Source organism: Telmatherina bonti (assembly GCF_933228915.1).
Source record: "Telmatherina bonti genome assembly, chromosome: 9".
NCBI lineage: Eukaryota > Metazoa > Chordata > Actinopteri > Atheriniformes > Telmatherinidae > Telmatherina > Telmatherina bonti.
This window is the reverse complement of record NC_136627.1, coordinates 32,598,411-32,616,830: the sequence shown is the minus strand read 5'-3', so window position 1 is coordinate 32,616,830 and position 18,420 is coordinate 32,598,411. Positions and strand designations below refer to the sequence as shown.

At 39.3% G+C, this 18,420-nt stretch overlaps 1 protein-coding gene across 1 annotated transcript; it reads right to left on the bottom strand.

The window, feature by feature from the left end:
• Positions 1-2,394: 2,394 nt before the first annotated feature.
• Positions 2,395-15,766, bottom strand: st14a (ST14 transmembrane serine protease matriptase a; the record flags this gene model as incomplete). The annotated part of the gene is made up of 19 exons (XM_079246968.1): positions 15,635-15,766; positions 13,814-13,973; positions 11,817-11,947; positions 11,653-11,723; positions 11,334-11,494; positions 11,197-11,229; positions 10,834-11,068; positions 9,636-9,772; positions 9,449-9,552; positions 9,246-9,358; positions 9,030-9,166; positions 8,846-8,950; positions 6,425-6,529; positions 5,793-5,918; positions 5,108-5,230; positions 4,773-4,956; positions 3,292-3,560; positions 3,014-3,150; positions 2,395-2,553 (listed from the first exon to the last, which is right to left on the bottom strand). Exons 1-19 carry the CDS (start codon positions 15,674-15,676, stop codon positions 2,395-2,397), a joined length of 2,532 nt encoding a protein of 843 aa, XP_079103094.1. The 5' UTR covers positions 15,677-15,766.
• Positions 15,767-18,420: the final 2,654 nt, after the last annotated feature.

The window sequence follows — 18,420 nt, the reverse complement described above, 5'->3', positions numbered from 1 at the left end:
AAAGATTGAGACATTTTGGCTCATTAGTAACTGGATTTTTTTTTTTAAATCACAGGGTCCAACAAACAATAAACAAAAAGAATGAATAAAAGAAATAGAAAATAAATAAATAAAACTAGAAAACAACATTAGATCATTGTTCAGACTGAATTGCAAAAAAAAAAAAAAAAAAAAAAAGTGGAAATGACTGCATTTTAAAGTCCAGATGAGCATGGACACAAACAGAACAGAAAAAAGACAAGGGTTTCTGAAGGTAAAGAAGTGGAATATTCTTCTGTCACTGGGTCCATCGTTTTCTATCAACCCAGGGGAATTAGCTGAAACTCTAAACTAAACAAAAAATACACATTGAAGGCAAATGCAGAATAAGTTAGGAAGTGTTTTACTCAAGAGGATTCTCTGGCCGTTCCTGAATCAATGACAGACGTAATGTCACAGGTAGAGACTACACATGCATACCTCAGCATTGTTGGTAAAAAAAAAAAAAAAAAAAAAAAAAAGGGATTTTTGGACAAAAATTGAATTTGATGCCTGTTGCACAACAACACATTCAAGTAAAAGCCGGGACAGGAGAAAGAAAAGACTGGAAGAGTTGAAGAATTATTTAAAAAAACAAAAAAACACCTATTTGGAATATTTCACAGGTGAACAGGTTAATTGTAAACAGGAAAGTGTATATTGTATAATTGGTATAAAAAAGAGCATCCCTGAAAGTTTCAGTGGTTCACCAGCAAGGATGGAGTGAGGTTCACCACTTTATGAACAACTGCATGAACAAATAGTCAAACAATTTCATGACAATTTTTCTTAATGTATATTTACAAGAAATTGAGGGATTTTAGAATCTGCAGTCCATCATATCACCAAAAGATTCAGAGAATCTGGGGAAATCTTTGCTTGTAAGCAGCAAAGCCAAAAACAAACAGTGAGTGTCTGTGACCTTTGATCCCTCAGGTGGAGGAATGCATTAAACCGACATCTATGCGGTTACTAAAACACCAGCATTAACAAACTGAGACACAGTAACGCAGTGAACACTCTAATTTGCAAGGCACAAATAACAGGCTATTAATACTGAACTGGTTGTGATCATGGAACGACTGTCTACATGAAACTGTTTTATGCCGCTCTCCCTCATTTCAGCCCCCATGCTCGCCACAGTACCAGCTTCTGAGGTGGAAAAACTGAATGAATTTAACTGTGTTTGTAACTTTGGTAGTTGGATGTGTAATACAGGGTTTGTAAACTCTATAAACCATTTTGTGTGCAACTTTGGAGACTTGGAAATATTTATAATTAAATGCACATAACATTGTCTAGAAATTACACAGGATAAAATGTACACATGGACGAACAAAACATTTTACACAGACTCTTTTAGCTTAAAGCTCATAATCTAAAAGTTTTGTATTCAAATAGGATCTTTTGCATACAAATAAATTTATACAAGTGCAAGAATTGCCTGGCACATAGACAAAACTGCATATACACAGATTTTACAAGTGCTCAAAGGGTTTTAAAACAGTTTTTACAGGTCGGAAAGCATCTCAGGTTTGTGCACAACTGGTACGTTTAAGTGCTGGTGGAATGCTGTGTCAAACCGTGGCCCAAAATCAACGTCACAGGCAGAAAAAAACCCAAACAAAAACTGAAGGTTATAAAAAAAATCTTTTATTTAGAGAGATCTGCCATAAAATAAATATTTACATTTATTTGAGACCAATGAAACTGAGAAGCTTGTTACCAGATTGTTAGCTTCACTGTCACAAAAAGCATCTTTGGAAACGAAAGGGCAGTCGTCACAGTAACTTATTGCAAGTGAGAAATCACTTATTTTTCAGTGATTTCTGCTATGTCTGAGATACCAGTCCATAGGAGGTAAGAGAATGAGCTTGCTGTCACATTAGCTTTTAATTTATAGAATTAAAGAGAAGCCATTGGACAGCTGTGAGAAATTCTAAGAAAAGCATCACTATTACATGATGGTGAAAATGTAGATTTTATATGTACACATGTAACAATCACACCTTGAATCTATTTCCTGTGCATAACAAAGTTGTTCATTACACAAGATAAAAACACAAAAATAAAATGTTAATTTAGGTTTAAAAATAATTCATCAACCCCCTCCTAAAAAAACTAAAACTAAACATAAAACAAAAAAAACAAAACAAAAAAAAAACAAAAACATCACAGTAGACTGTAATGTCCAGCAGTTGCTGTTTAAGCCATTAGTGTAGTCTTCACTACCGCTGCAACAGGGGGTCGAGGCGTCTGCATCAGCTGGACAGTCAGAGTGCGTTTTAGTGATACACTCCTCTCTGCTACGATGCATGTCAACAGGCAGGGTTCACAGCCTCATGTTCGGCCTCCTTTGAGCGTTTTGTGGTGGTTTTAAACTCCTGTCTTTTCTTTGATCCAGCCACGGAATTTGGTGACCGTCGTGTAGATGCCTGGTTTGTTTCTGCGAGCGCAGCCGTCGCCCCAACTGACCACTCCTGCAAGGAACATGCGATTTCCAGCCGGACTGGACAGAGGACCTCCGGAGTCTCCCTAAAACACACAGACGCACAAAACACGTTCAGATAAAGTGCGTGCGTTAACACTGAGGTGCTAAATGAACCATTCTGGAGGTTTTTTCTGTCATGGCCATGTTATTAATTAAGCTGTAAAGAAAGATCTTTACTTTACTAATCTTTATTAATCCAAGTCAGATTTCTAGTTTTGCTTTCTAAAAAAAAACTAGCTCCAGGTTTTTGCTCAGGGACAAACTTTTAACAAAATCAAACTTCTTTAAAGCAGAATAAATTATTATTTTTTACACCTTATTTCACAAACTTAAACATTCCAGTTTCTATTATCATCAGTCATGTTCTTGTGGTGCCAAAAAGCCTCAAAGAGCAGCTGTGGAACCCCCCTTCAGGGTTCCACAGCTGCTGCTTTTCCAAAGATACATTTTAGTTAAGGCTGAAGCTCAACTTATGATTAAGTGGGAAAAAGAAAGGATCATCACCTGACAAGCGTCCACACCTCCTTCCAGCACTCCAGCACATAACATCCGGGAAGTGAGCGCCCCTCGCATCAGCGTGTTACACACAGAGTGGTTTATGATTCGGACCTGAGCCTTTTGGAGGACTTTAGCAGCAGATCCTGAATGACAAACACAGTGAAGGTCACCCTCACACTGATTTTTGCCTCCTAACTCATCAACACGTTGGGACTTGTAGCATGGACATAGGCAGAAATGTTGAAGTTTGAGTTATTTTATACGTGTTAAATGCGCATATTCACCTTGTTCTCGTGTGGCACCCCAGCCTGTGATCCACACTGGTTCACCAGATGGAAAGTCATGTTGCGGAGCAGGTAAACAGATGGGTTTGATGTGATTCGAGTACGTGACAGGGCTGTCCAGCTCCATCAGGGCGATGTCATTATCAAACGTGAAGGCGTTATAGTAAGGGTGGGGTATGATCTGCTTCAGGGTCTTCTTCACGGCATCACTAATCTGCTGCTGGGTGTGTAGGCCGAGGTAAACCTCCCAAGTGCCGGGCTTTGAAAAGCTGAAGACACACACACACACACAAAAACACACACATAACAAATTGGGTTTATTCTTAATTACTAACAATCTCTAAAACAGTCTAACAGATGACTTTACAGCTGGTTACTCCCTCTCTCAGTACCCTGACACAGTGGCTGGTTCAGGGGAGACTAGCTGATTAATTTGCCGGATCTTCGTCTCTTCTGTACCTCACCAGATGGGTTGCAGTGGGTTGGAGTCTTTAATTGGCATCCACGTTTTTGTGAGCGTTTGCATTTTCAAGTTCTTCTTTGAGTCCTTGATATGTTGTCAGTTTCTCATGTGGCTTTTCTTCTCATAATTTGTGATGGTTGCATCAACCAGCAGCTTTCCTTTGCCACTTATTAATTGAAGAGCCCAGTTGGTTGGCAGTTATTATTGTACCTACCTGTCTATCGCGACAGATCCCACAGGATCTTAGCTCGGTTGTTCTTCACTACTCTGGGAGGTGTGACCTGTGGGAGGGTTCCCAGTTCATATTCTGCACAGATGGTCCTGTACACCATCCTGGCTACTTGGTTATGGCGTTCCATGTACAGTATCTCTCATCCTGCTGTAAGGTGCTGGAATGTTTCAGATGCCATTCTGCACAGCCTGCACCTGGAATCCTGTCTGGTGTGGTAGATTTGAGTCTCTACTACCCTGGTGTCAAAGCCTGCCAGCGTTTCTGTGCTGTCCTTCACCCAGGCTGCTCTAGCCATTAGTAGGACTTATTCATATTGGTCATTTCACGTTTACCGGTTCCTCCTAACACTCCTAATAGCTAGAGAAAAAGTTTTTAAAGTGTAAACCAAACCAAAGCTCCAAGAGGTTAAAGTACTTCAGTTATCTCTCCTCCAAAATTATATTATTGAGTATAACATTAAATACTTTTTATAATAAAAAAAAATATAAAACTTCAATTTAAACTTTCTTTGATGAAAGATGAGGTGGGGTGAAGTTACGGATCTCTAAATGCTTTTAAAATGATCCACCTGCTTGGCACAAAGTTTTTTTTTTTTTTTTTTTTAACTTAAAAAGTAGTTTTTACTTAATAAAAAGGCAATAAAAACAATTGCCATACCGGAATCACCATCATTCCCATAATCCCTACAGCATCCAATCAAGTTGCAGAAAAAGAATACCAGGTTTAGCTATGGCTCGGTCACATCATATCAAGAATGAAGTGCCGTTGCCTGAAGTGAGACTCTACCTTGTCTTTCCGTCATCCTGCACGCAGTGGGCAGCGGTGACGAGCCATTTAGGGCTGATGATGGATGCTCCACACACATGACCGTAGCCTTTGATATGGAGGCTGACCTGCCAAGGAAACTCTCCTTCATCTGCATCCTGTCCACCCACAACACGTGAAGATCTGTATATGCGCGTCCCACAATCTGTAAATTTAACATTCGGTAACAGGAAGATCTTTTGTGAGACTTGATATGAAATCGGCAGAAGTTTACGCCTGTTCGGTTAAACAAGCTAAACAATAAACATGAAAATATTAGAGACTTAAGTTTAGTGATGTTTTTTGACGAGACATACCACAGTTCTCCTCATCAGACTCATCACTACAGTCTGTTGTCCCATCACACTCCGGGTTGACTTTGGAGATGCATTTACCATTTTTACATCTAAAAGTATCATCAGTGCAGGGTACGTCGGAGACTAATTGGAAAAGAGGAGAACAACAGTTAGTTAAACACAACCTGTACAGATTCTCCCAATGTGTAACAATGCAACATCATGACTGCGCCGCTGCATGGGCAGAATGCTCTTCCTACGGGAAGTTCAACCACAGATAGTTTCTGAAACTGAATGATTCAGTCACATGTTTGTGTGTGCATGACTGGACCTCAGCTTTGCTATCAACACACCTGTCAAGTATTATATTCAGACACTCTAGACGTCAGTTAGCATGTTAAATGTCAAAGTTCAAGACTGTCCAGTTAGACTGAACAAGTTTGGTTTGTTTGGAAGGAGAAAGCCTCTAAAAAGCACTAAGCAGTATTGTTTGAAAATCTGCATCTAAACAAACCATAAAACATCTGGAATAAAGTTCTTTGAACAGACAAAACCAAAGAGAAAATGCTTGTTCAGGGTTGGAAAGAAACCATACACCAGATGGAACTGCTCCACTTCTCCTGATTAAAACTAAAGTATGAAATAAAGGTACAAACAAAAATAAAAATATAAATCAAGGTATCTTGAGATGATTTATCTACTATACCGTCTTTCCCTTCTTTACAGTTTAGCTCATCAGAGCCGTCTCCACAGTCGTCGAAGCCATCGCAGGTCTTCTTCTCAGACACACATTTGCCATTCTTGCATGTAAGTTGTCCAGATGCACATGCACCTTAAAAGAAGACAAACAGGCTTTAAAAACTGACGGAAAACATTCCTGTTAACATATAAAACATCAGCGAGTAGGTGCCACATCTGGATCAAGTATTTTTACTTTCAGACTGTGTTTATATGCTTTTTTTTTTTTTTTCCTTGATTTCATTTCAGTATTTGGTTTCCTGTTTATTAACAAAACAGCAACAATGCCCCTTAAATTATGAAGATTATTTTTGTCATGCTTAGTTTTAATCTTTGTATGCAAAAAGCAGATTATGAAAATGTAGCCATGCAAGAACATCTGAATCACAAGTTTCCCATCCGGCATCTTTGCTTACTTGACTTGTCAGTCTCACTTACATACATGTCGATTTTTCATAATAATTGTATTTTAACTGCACAGGACTTCTGAGTAGCAACGCTGGCGTAAGGTTAAGATCTCCAGAGGTGAACTATTTGGGGCTGTGCAGTGAGGAAGCTGGACTAAAAGACAAAAGGACCCTCTCAGCATATAGTTCTTACAGTTCAGCTCATCTGTCTTGTCCCCACAGTCATCAACGCCATCGCATTTCCAGAACATGGGCTTACACAATCCATTTTTACAGGCGATCACATCTCCACTGCACACTGGAAGAGAAAATAGCAGAATATTTTTATTTTTTCAACATAACCGAGTTTTAATTAAATTAGAGAAGAATTTAAAATGATAGGTGTCTGTCCACAAAAATGGAAAAATTCCAAAATTATTCCTTTGCTTAAAAACAAAAAACAACCTTTTATTTGGTAAAAATAATCGACCTATAAGTCTGTTAACAGCTGTTGGAAAGATCATTGAGAATATTGTACATACTCAAGTTAACAGTTATTTTAGTAACCATGGACTATTTGTTCCTAATCAACATGCCTATAGAAAAGGGCATTCAACTGCAACAGCATTGATCACCATGACTGATGACTGGCAGACAGGCATTGAGGAAAATAAACTGGTTGGCAGTATCATGCTAGACTTCTCTGCCACTTTTGATATAATAGATCACACAATATTAATCAAGAAGCTACAGACCTATGGATTTGATGATTCTGCTATAACATGGTTTAACAGCTATTTAATAGGCAGAACTCAGACTGTTTTCTTCAATGGTTGTTATTCCAACATCAGAAGTTTGACATGCGGAGTCCCGCAAGGCAGCAGTCTTGGTCCTTTATTGTATAATATTTATACTAATGATTTACCACTCGTTCTCTCAAAGGCCAAGATTGTTATGTATGCGGATGATTCAACAATTTATGCATCAGCTGCTACTGTAGAAGAGTTGAACCGTGTCTTACAGATACAGCTGAATGCTGTTGTTAAATGGGTTAATGAAAATAAATTAGTTTTAAATATTTCAAAGACGCACTGTATAGTAATGGGTTCTGACCATAACATTAACCTAAATCCTCGATTGCATCTTAAAATACAAGATAGCTCAATTCAACAAGTCAATGAAACAAAGCTCTTAGGAATAACAGTAGATAATAAATTATCATGGTCAAAACATGTACAGATGTTATGTGCCAAAATGGGGAGCGTGATTACTATGATTAGGAGATACGCATATTTTCTGACAAGAGAAGCTACAAAAGTAATGGTACAGGCTCTAATTTGATCAAACCTTGACTACTGCCGACTGCATGGTCTAATGCTTCAACTGAAAATATAAGAAAATTACAACTATTACAAAATAGAGCAGCACGTCTAGTACTTCATTGTGATTATTACACCAGCACTAAACTTATGCATCAAAAATTAAAGTGGTTATGTGTTCATGATAGGCTTTTATACTTCTTATTGTGTATGTTCAGGAATGTTTCTGTCCCTAAAGTACCACAGATTCTCTGCCAAATTCTATTGTTTAGTTCCAGCATACATGATTATGCAACTAGACATGCATCTGCAAACAAATTTATTTTACCAAGAGCTGTGACAAATTATAGGAAAAGAACATTTGCATATAGGGGCATGAATGAATGGAATCTACTGCCTAAGCAAATTATTTGCATGCAAAATCAACTAAGATTCAAAATTTCTCTTAAAGAGTTTATTCTACTAAACGGATGACTCTTTGGAAAATAGTTCTATAATATTTACTAATGAATATAAATTTGTAAAGTTACTAAATACCACTAGTAAATTTACAAATTAAATATTGAATACAGATTTATTAATTAAACATAGAGATGTGCTCTTCTGTTCCAGATTAAAGTCTGTAATTTGAAATAATCATTTATCTATTGGATGTTATTTTTTTTATTTAAAAAAAAAAATTGATTTATTGTACTGAAAAATGTACTGTTGTGTGTCTTTTCTACAAAGAACTTTTTTATCAGTTGTACAATGGATTGTATAATGGTTGTTGTATGTCATTGTAATGTTATTGTATTTTTTAATGGACCCCAGGAAGAATAGCAGCAGCATCTGCTGTGGCTAATGGGGATCCACATAAATAAACAAACAAACAAACAAACAAACACCATGTAGCTTTAGCTTCATCGGTAGAAATGTAGATACTGGGGTACTGAAGAGTTTTTTGTCTTCAGATGTGATCATATTGATCAACTGAGTTGACATGTAGTTCCTGGATACAGTCACTGAAAACTAAATGTCACGCAGCTTTGCCACATTATCTTCAAACTATTCAAATACTACTATTATAGCTTTTTTAGCACTGCTACGTAGCATCAGGTTAGCATTAGCATAACATTAGTTGTTGTATATGCACAGGGATCAATCTTTTTTTGAAATGTGCAGTCATATGTCAATATTAAGGACGACGAGTTAGGAAACAATACTTTAAAAATTTGTTCAAACTGGTGTAATGACACTGGTGATCTGTGTGTCTGGAAATCCCAGCCCCGCCTCTGAATGACTGTGTGAATATGGCTCAAATAAACAGAACTTACTGCAGTTTATCTCATCGCTCATGTCTCCGCAATCATTCCAGCCGTCACATCTGAGCTCAGACTTGATGCATTGCTCGCCTCTGCACATGAACTGATTCGGACAAGCTGAGGACGACACCGTGAACGTGAGAAACCCCTCTCCAGCTGTGATCGACATTATGAACAAACAAACAGAGTTACTTACGGTCTTTCTTGTCAATGGCTTCATACTCTGCCAAGAAACCTCTGTCCACGTAGGATTGATCAGAAAAAAACTTCACAGTCATTTCATTGGTTGAGCTGGTTTCAATCAGCACCCCATCACGGTGTTCTCCACACAGTCTGAGGATGAGACATACAACCTGCTTATATGATCCATATCTTCTTATTTCTTTTCAAATATACCAAATCACCAACTCACTTTTTGTTATTAATCTCCACGTAATCCTTGGTGCAGTCTTTGCTGTTTTCCAGGCCAGGCTCATGCAAGAGGAACTTTTTAAATGTCACCTTCACCACTTTACCATCGGGGACCTTCGACAAAGAGAGAGTCGGGTTAAATCTTTATGAGACAGTACAATAAGAGTCCTATGCCTGGATCATGTGTCAATGCCCGTGCCTCACCTTGATCGACCAGTGGCATGTCTTATGTGGAGGATAATAGTTTGGGAAGTTTGGAGATGAGAAGTGGCCTTTTGGGCCCGACAGCTGGTCGCCGCAGCTAAGCTCTGTGGCAGAAATGTGACTGACATTAAACATTTATTTCCAAACAGACGTTTCTATCATCGCCCATCTCCACAGCAGTCCTTACCTCCATGTTTGATCTGTGAGACTTGTGCTTGAAAACCAGGATTGTTCCTTTCATTATCTGTCACCATTGTCACCAGCATGACGTTACCAGAAGACAGAAATATGAGCGGTTCACTGGGAGGATAATACCCGTACAACCTGCAGACAGAAACTTGGACCGTTAACACAATGAATCTGCTAATTATCAGTCATGGACTCACTTGTGCAACACAGTTTTAAGACTTTTTGAGGATGAATCTTGATTTTTTTTTTTTTTTTCACTTGGACCCAAACAAATGATCATTTTAGAAGGTAAGCTTCTAGTTTGGGTGCTTTGAGGCATTTTACTGTCCACAACAAGATTCTGAGGCAAGATTTTCTCATGCAGTTCTGTTTCTGGAGGAGCAGACTGCTACTAATCTATCATTAGTCTCAACCAGGGGTGTCCAAATCCAGTCCTCAAGGGCAGGGGCGCCGCCAGGAATTTTGGGTCCTATGAAAGACAATGGCACAGACCCCACCGCTTTATTGTAAATTTTAGATTTTTGTTTTTGCTTCAGTTGCTTCAAGCTGATAAAAAAAAAAAAAGCTTTTCATGGGAATAATAAAGATCTAGGGCTGTTTAAACCTTTATGGGACAAGTGACTATTTTTGTTTCCTTTCATATTTAGCATGAAACTTTTTTTTTGTTGTTAATGTAACAACAGAATGGAGGCCTTGGTTCATACCAGAAGGACAATTTTAGGTTAAAATTTCTATTTTGAAGGTATTTCATTGAGTGCCCTATAAAGGGTTAAATCACAGTGCAGACAACTAACTAGGTTATTCTAATATAAATTGTTAATCAGTTTATATTACAGCTATATTTTATTACAACCTTTGAAAAAAGTATTTATTATTTTTAATGAAGGTTTAATGATTTTCTTATATAGTTTGTACATCTCTTTGGGCCCCTATCAAGTCATGAGGCCCTTAGACTCCTCCCCCTCCCCCCTTGTCAAGGGCCACAATCCTGCAGGTTTTCCATGTATCCCTTGAAGACTGACTTTGGGCCCAGTTAACACCTCACATTAATGGGACGGCGTCTGGCCAGCAGAGGGCCTCCTCCATCTAAACCTTATAGCAAGCACAGTTTGTCACCATGATGAAATGACTTGGGATGACGTAAGTTATTCATCAGCTGACAGCAGGAAGCTGATAAGACAAAAAGATAAACTCACTCTTCTATAATGCGGCTCTCAATGGTCACCAGGGAGTCGTAGATTTTGATAAAATCCTTGTTGGAGTTCGTTTCCAGATGCACGCTGTCAAAGTTAAGCTTGAGGACGTGGTTGGGGTCTCCTCGCAGTTCCCATTGCATGAAGGTGTTGGGGGGGTACGGACTGTTGGGGAAGCCGGGGGACTGGATCTTCTGAAATGAATTGGTCTTCATATGATCTGAATACTTCATGACTCCTAACACAAAAACAATAATTAGTGACAATTAACTTTTTTTAATCAACCAATTCTGATGTTCTTGTGGTGATATGAACAATACAGCTAAAGCATGTTGATGATTTACTGATGCAAAACTGAGCTCTTACTGCTGAAAGACGAAACTAAGCGGACATCCACAGCTGTGAGATACAACAGAAGAAACAAAGATATTATTAGGAAAAACAACCACACGGGATACATTTGTTGATTTTTGCAATAACCAAAACGGCAAAGTCGACCATACCCGACGACACGACATCTTCAACAACCAGGGAGTCATAGTGCCGAGATATTTGTCGCCCTGCGAAAGTTGTATCAAGTGAAGCGATAGCTTTGTCAGCAGCTGCCACTTGTCCCTCAGGGATGCTGAACTCTGACAGGTAGTAGGCAATAACGCTGCCTTCACTGGAAGCAAACACACAGTGATTCAGTGTAAACGAGACTTCATGAACGGGCATGTCTGCTGATGGCTCTGATAAGAACATCTTGGTAACAAAAACCTTTAGAGATTCGCACATCAGTATCTGAGTGATAAACATGAGCTGAAAAGATCTCTCTGATACCTGAAGGCCTGAACCGAAGAGCCAACGTAATATTTGCGCAGCTGCGATTTCGACTTGTAGATTTCATTAAGCTGAAACAGATTACAGCAAAATCAGAACAAACATGAATGAAGCAGCAGGAAGAAGAAGGCAAAAACAGGAAAACCCGGCAGGAGATCGCTCACCTGTTTGACCACCTGCTTCGCCAGGGCCTGAAACTCAGAGGAGTTGGAGTTCTCGTAGTTGTTGTCAAATGCCTGGTTGGTGATCCGCATGGAGCCGGTGTACATCCTCTTAACCTGCACATCTTTACGGTCTTTAGGAACACACAAGAAGACTGAGTATGAGTTCACTACATACTTCAGCTGTCACTACGGCATCGGATTTTACTTTCTCAGCATATTTTTGTTGTTCTCTCTCATGTTGCGCCTCTTTTCGGGTTTATATTTGATTATTTATCAGAAACACGTGTGCCTGTGCTTTCCTAACTTATTTGAAGCAACTCAAAGGTACAAGATCTACTGTTGGTTGTCCATTTATGGACACCGTAGTAAAAAAATTCTGGCATTACGGTGCGTTCGATTTGTACTCTGCAGTGGGATTTTCTGCGTTCCCAGTGAAGCCCCTGGAGGTCAGAAAGTCAGAGAAGATGCATCAACCCCATCCTCATCCATTATTGTGCTGCAAACAAGTGGAGAGAGCTGCCTACATTAAATGTAGACGCTTTTAAATCAAGGTGGAAAACTTTTTTTCTATCAAGCGCTTGTAGGTGAAATCTACACGACAATTTCTAACTGGTCTTGCTTTTACTTCTTGTAATTTATGATTTTATTGTGATTTGTCTTTTTGTTGCTGTCTTTATGCTTCTTTAGACCATCTGTAATGATTTTTAATGTTTTATGAAAAGCACTGTATTATCTTGTACATCAAAGGTTCTATACTAATAAACTTGGCTTCCCTACAGATGGCTGCTTACAAATCAATGTTAAATGTTGTCCTTTTCAACTTCTACCTGTAAACTAATTCTGTAAATGTTTAAAATGCTAAATTAAGTGATGTTTGCAGGTTTTCCCACTAGTGGTTAACGTGGTCAGCCAATTTATTCCACCCTCTGACAACAGAAATAAATAAGCATAAGTAAAATAAATGAATGGCCTTTGACTGTATGTACAATTATTAAATATTTTTTTCTTCAGTGAAGCTTATAAATAGACTAAAACACTGGTACACAGCAACATACTATAAAGCAAATGGGATCTATGAGTCACTGTTTAATTAAAACGTCTAAATTTCTTGATTTCAGCTTCAGTGGATGTAATATAATACATATAATTCTGTGTAAACAAACACAAAGAGTTTCCTGGAAGCACCCATACTGGTATTTCGACTTCTGCGAGCAGGAACGGGCTTCACTTTGACATGTCAGCATTCAAAGATCCCAGCTTCGTGTAAACTCGAACGCGCTGTTGCTGCCATTTATGTGTATCCTCGGCAGGCAGGCATAAATGCATAACTCTGATTGATAATAAAAAATAATAGCTATTTTACTAAAGTGATGAGATACCAATAGATAAACTGTTTTTAATGATATGCTATATTCTTATGTAATTGACCTTTGATCTCGCTTCACTCTGCACCTTTGCGAAAGACGAGGGGAATGTGCACCTTTTCTAGGTTTCTTACAAAGATATTCCAGAAATCTGACTGCAGACTTCCAGGACAAACACATCAATAACATAATATATATATTTAAGACACCTACTTTTCACTGACTGCACAAAAACTTTGCAAAAGATGCAAAACTTCCCAAAAAATGAAAGATTTCTCATTGATGGAGGCAATGTTCTATGAAATTATGTTCTAAAGAAGCATTTATTCAGATTATTCACTCTGCCGTCCTCATATTTTTACTAACTTGATTTACATTCAACATATTAAAAAGGAAGTTAGAAACAGCTAATTTAATTTCACTTATAACACGACAGTGTGTGTTTAGCATGTCCAGGATGAACTCTGACCTATTTAATCCTACCATGTACATATACACATATAGACTCACACATTGAAATACAAACATATTTACTGTCTTTGTGGGACGGCTCCTATAGTTATGTTACTTCAGTGCCAACATGTTGGTACAACTCAGTACAAACAAACACTTGGTGAAAGAAGAGTTTCTTACAGTGGAAATGCCAGACCAACAGTCCGATCATCAGCGCAACGACAGCAGCAAATATCACCACACCGATCACAGCACCGATTTTCCCTGGACCCTTCTTTTTCTCAAGCTTCTTGTTATCCTGAGCCTGAAGGAAGTGCTCGGACATTTCCCACTCATTTTCCTGGAAGATTAAAGAAAAGCCACTTGCAAAAAAAGAATAACACTGAAATATTCACTCAAACTACAGAGGGGGACGACATTCATGGACATGAAGGTGAAAAAGTATTTTTTCAAATGAGCCATCTGATTTATTCATTTTTATGAGTTTTTAGAGAAATGATAAAACAGCTGTTTTTTCCTCCCTCTGAACAGAAGAACTGAAAACATTGAATTCTCCATTTTAATAATGCCCCGAGGTCTTTAATTACAGTGTGTGGTATTGTTCTGAAATATAACAAAAACTGTGTGTTAGTTAGAAGAAGTGAAGTTAAACAGTTGTTCATGCAAAGTTTCCACATAAAAGAATGATCAAAAAGAAAGAAAAGACAGTTTCTGTGGTTAGGAAGAAGCTTTATGCATGAGTCACGGCTCCAAAGTTGCCTTAAGAGGTTAGGGACAGGATGGTGGGAGGGGGGAGGCGGAGAGAGTACAAAGGTTTCATATAGTAAAATCCTGTCAAACCTGCTGGGAGAAATGCACTGAGACAAAATGTTCCTGAGTGTTTACTGTACCACTGTACAAAACTCCAAATCTCCACTGCTCTTACAGTGCACTGAACGCATCGCCAACATGTCTGGGATGGGTCAATAAACATTCAAATTTAATCAACTTTGATATCACAAGACATTTATGGCTTGTCTTAACACTGGGAAACTAAAACGCCATTTTCTAACCCGAGGAGAGCGCTGTCTGTCTGCTTAAAGCCGAGACTCAAACTGAGCACCAAGAACGTGTTTCTGCCAAGGCTGTACTTACACTTTCATATTTGTCAGCCTGAATAATAATTTTATGGCTCATTTCAGACTGTGACACACATAAGTTCTCCAATCTTCCAACTAATAAAAGACATTAATCTTTTCATTTACAGCATAAAGTCTTTTTTTAGTAACAAATCATTTTCAGAATAACTAAGTGACCCTTATTAGTTAAATGTAGTTAAATCAAGGTAACTATATCTATAAAAAAACTTTATTATTATTCTCATGGACAGCAGTCTTGTACATATATCCCCAAACTTCAAATAAAAGTATTCTTAAAAGAGGATTTTGATGGTGACTGGTCCTCATGGATCCATCATATCCTTCAAGACAAACACTGTGAGGCTGAAGGACATGTTTCACCACAAAACTTTGATAATAATCATAACTTCAATCATATCCTGGTCTACAGAGGACAAGTCTGAACAAGGTGGAGAAACTTCAGAGAACTCAATGAGCAGCTCTACCAGGAGCTGGTTGGGGTCCTTCATCAGTTTTAGATCCTGAAAGCACTTCAGTGTGTCAATGAACCCCCCTACAGATGCAGATCTGACTCTTTCTTTGATTAACGTGATAAAAACTGAGGACTGAAAGCATCTGAACACATTGATTAAAAGACGATTAAGGTTTTCACAAATAAACAAGCTGAGACTATGGCTCAACCTTTGGAATTTCTCTCAGTCTGCAGCTTATTTTATTTAATCTTTAACTTCAGGTAAAACGCTGATCCGGTCAAGAGTTTTCTGAGTGTATAAAGTGAAAACAAAGGTGACTTTCATGTTTCAGAGGTTTGACGCCCTAACATGTCTGATCAACACACAAACAGGTGGAAGAGGAAACCCTGCCACCACCCACGGCCTCCTACCTTCCTGATGTTGTATTTCGGTCCAGTTTCCATGTAGTCCATCGCAGCTCAAGCCAAGAGTTGGCTGTTACACAGAAAATGAAAAATAAGAGAGAGAAAAAAAAGTTCCACTCCTCAGTCCACGGTCCTTCCTCTCGTTAAAGACGTCTAGTTGTTGGTGCCAAAGGCGTGTTTATTTCCACGGTGAACCTGCAGACCTGGCAACCAACACAGAAATCTACACGTTCACCTGAGAGTTAGAAATTACACGGGAAACAGGTAAAAACCGACTGAGAATAGTTTAACAACCACGACTGAGATTTTCGCTTTATCCTCCTGAAGAGATCTGGGTCGGTTTGCGTGACGCAAAGGAGGGAACTTTCTTCCGGGACCTGCGAGTTTCACTGGGCGTGTCTCCGTCTCACGTACACCTGTAGAGCCTGGAAACTTCTTGTCAACACGCAACAGTGGGGAATAAACGTAGAACAAATACTCTAAATCAGCTTTTTATGGGCTCAACAACTGCAGAAGGTAAACCTTTATGTTTCAGTGATGTTCAGCATAAAGTGTCGATTTCTGAGTTGTTCAGATCGATAAAGACAAAAGACAGACTGACACCACGCAGTGTTTAGCTGGGTTTAAGGCACACACACACACACACACACACACACACACACACACACACACACACACACACACACACAAAACAGAGAATAAAATGTTTTATTTTTCACTGTGTATTTTGTAATGAGGGTTTCATTTCATACAAACTATTTTTAGTATCAGTCAGATGATCACATTGTTGTTGAAACGATGATGACTCACGTGACTCATGTTTCATCTGCAGTTTTTTACGTTCACAGTCATCAATCAATGATCTTCAGTTTCAGTTTGAGAAAACGAGGTAAACTCCAAATAGTTACACAAACTATTATATATGTAGATCCAGCCCCTCACAGCAGAGTGCAACATACAAGGAACACCATGACCAAGTAGTCGGCATCGTGTAGAGCAGAGGTGTCCAGCTCCGGTCCTCGAGGGCCAGAATCCTGCAGGTTTTCTATGCATCCCTGCTCAGACACACCTGATTCAAATTAATTAGAAGTAGAGCTTAATCAGTTGTGCACGTCATTGGCTGTTTGATCCATTTAGTGGAAGCTAGATGTGTTGGAACAGGAATACATGGGAAACCTGCAGGACAGCGGCCCTCGAGGACCGACTTTGGACACCCCTGGTGTAGAGAAACATGTGTGCAGAGTATAGACTGGGCCCAATATCACAATGGGAAACACCTCCAAAGGTGGTGGAGAATGAGAGAATCAGTGGCGTCGCCAGTCGGTTTTCCCGGGGCTTTAGTCCCTGATGTTTTGCGTTTACCCCCGGTAGCCAAAACCAGTGTAAGTGTACATAGACGCTCTTAAACTAAGTAGCAACCCGCTCCGTGGATCCGCTCCGGTTTTTCTCTTCAGCCGCAGGCTCGCATGTTTCCACACATACACCAAAGTACCGCAACAAGCGCGCCCACAGACACTGTGGTGCTTACAGCTGGCCTGTCTCCTGGTAGCGCCTCCATGCTCTGAACACTACACTGACAGATACAGCAAACCTTCTTGCCACAGCTGGCATTGATGTGCCATCCTTGATGAGCTGCACTACCTGAGCAACATGTGTGGGTTGCAGACTACGTCTCATGCTACCACTAGAGTGAAAGCACCGCCAGCATTCAAAAGAGACCAAACCATCAGCCAGAAAGCATCGGAAATAGGAAGTGGTCTGTGGTCACCACCTGCAGAACCAATTCTTTATTCGGTGTGTCTTGCCAATTATCTACAATTTCCACCTGTTGTCTATTCCATTTGCACAACAACATGTGGAATTGATTGTCAATCAGTGTGGACAGTTCCATTTAACAGAAGTGTGGTTGACTTGGAGTTACATTGTGTTAATATATATATATATATATATATATATATATATATATATATATATATATATATATATATATATATATATATATATATACATACACTATTCACAAAAAGTTAGGGATATTCAGCTTTTGGGTGAAATTTCACAACAAGCCTAAAATGCATTCAAACCTGTACAGGTGAACTTAATGTGATCTTCTCTAAGCTTTTAAATGCACATGTCCAACTGTTAAATGTTTCAATAAATTTTGCACAAGTTGCTGTTCTCTAACAAGGAGCTTAACGGCAAAAATCACGGCAGGTGTGTGATCCTTGAATTGACCAATAAATGTCCTGGTTCAATTAGAGCTGGTGTTTAAACAGTTGTCCTCATCATGCTGTTCACATTTTGACATCATGAGACCAAGACGACACCTAACAATGGAACAACAGTCCCTTGCCATTGCGATGCTTCAAACAGGACGTTCTCAGACAGAAGTGGCCACTGAGCTTGGAGTGTCACAGAGTGTCATCAGCAGGTTGCAACAGAGATATGGAGAGACTGGAAGAGTCACAGAAAGGCCTAGAAGTGGACGTCCTTTGGCCACATCCCCTGCTGATGACCGCTACATTGTGAACACTGCCCTGAGAAACCGGATGATGAATGCCACTCAACTCCAGGCACGTTTAAGAGAGGTGAGAGGCACCCAAGTGTCACGTCAGACCATTCGAAACCGTTTACATCAGCGTGGTCTGCGTGCTAGACGACCTGCACGGGTACCTGACCACACCACCAGGCACAGGCATCATCGTCTTGCATGGTCCAGGGAGCATTTACGCTGGACGAGGAACCAGTGGGCCTCAGTGCTGTTCTCTGATGAAAGTCGATTCACACTGAGC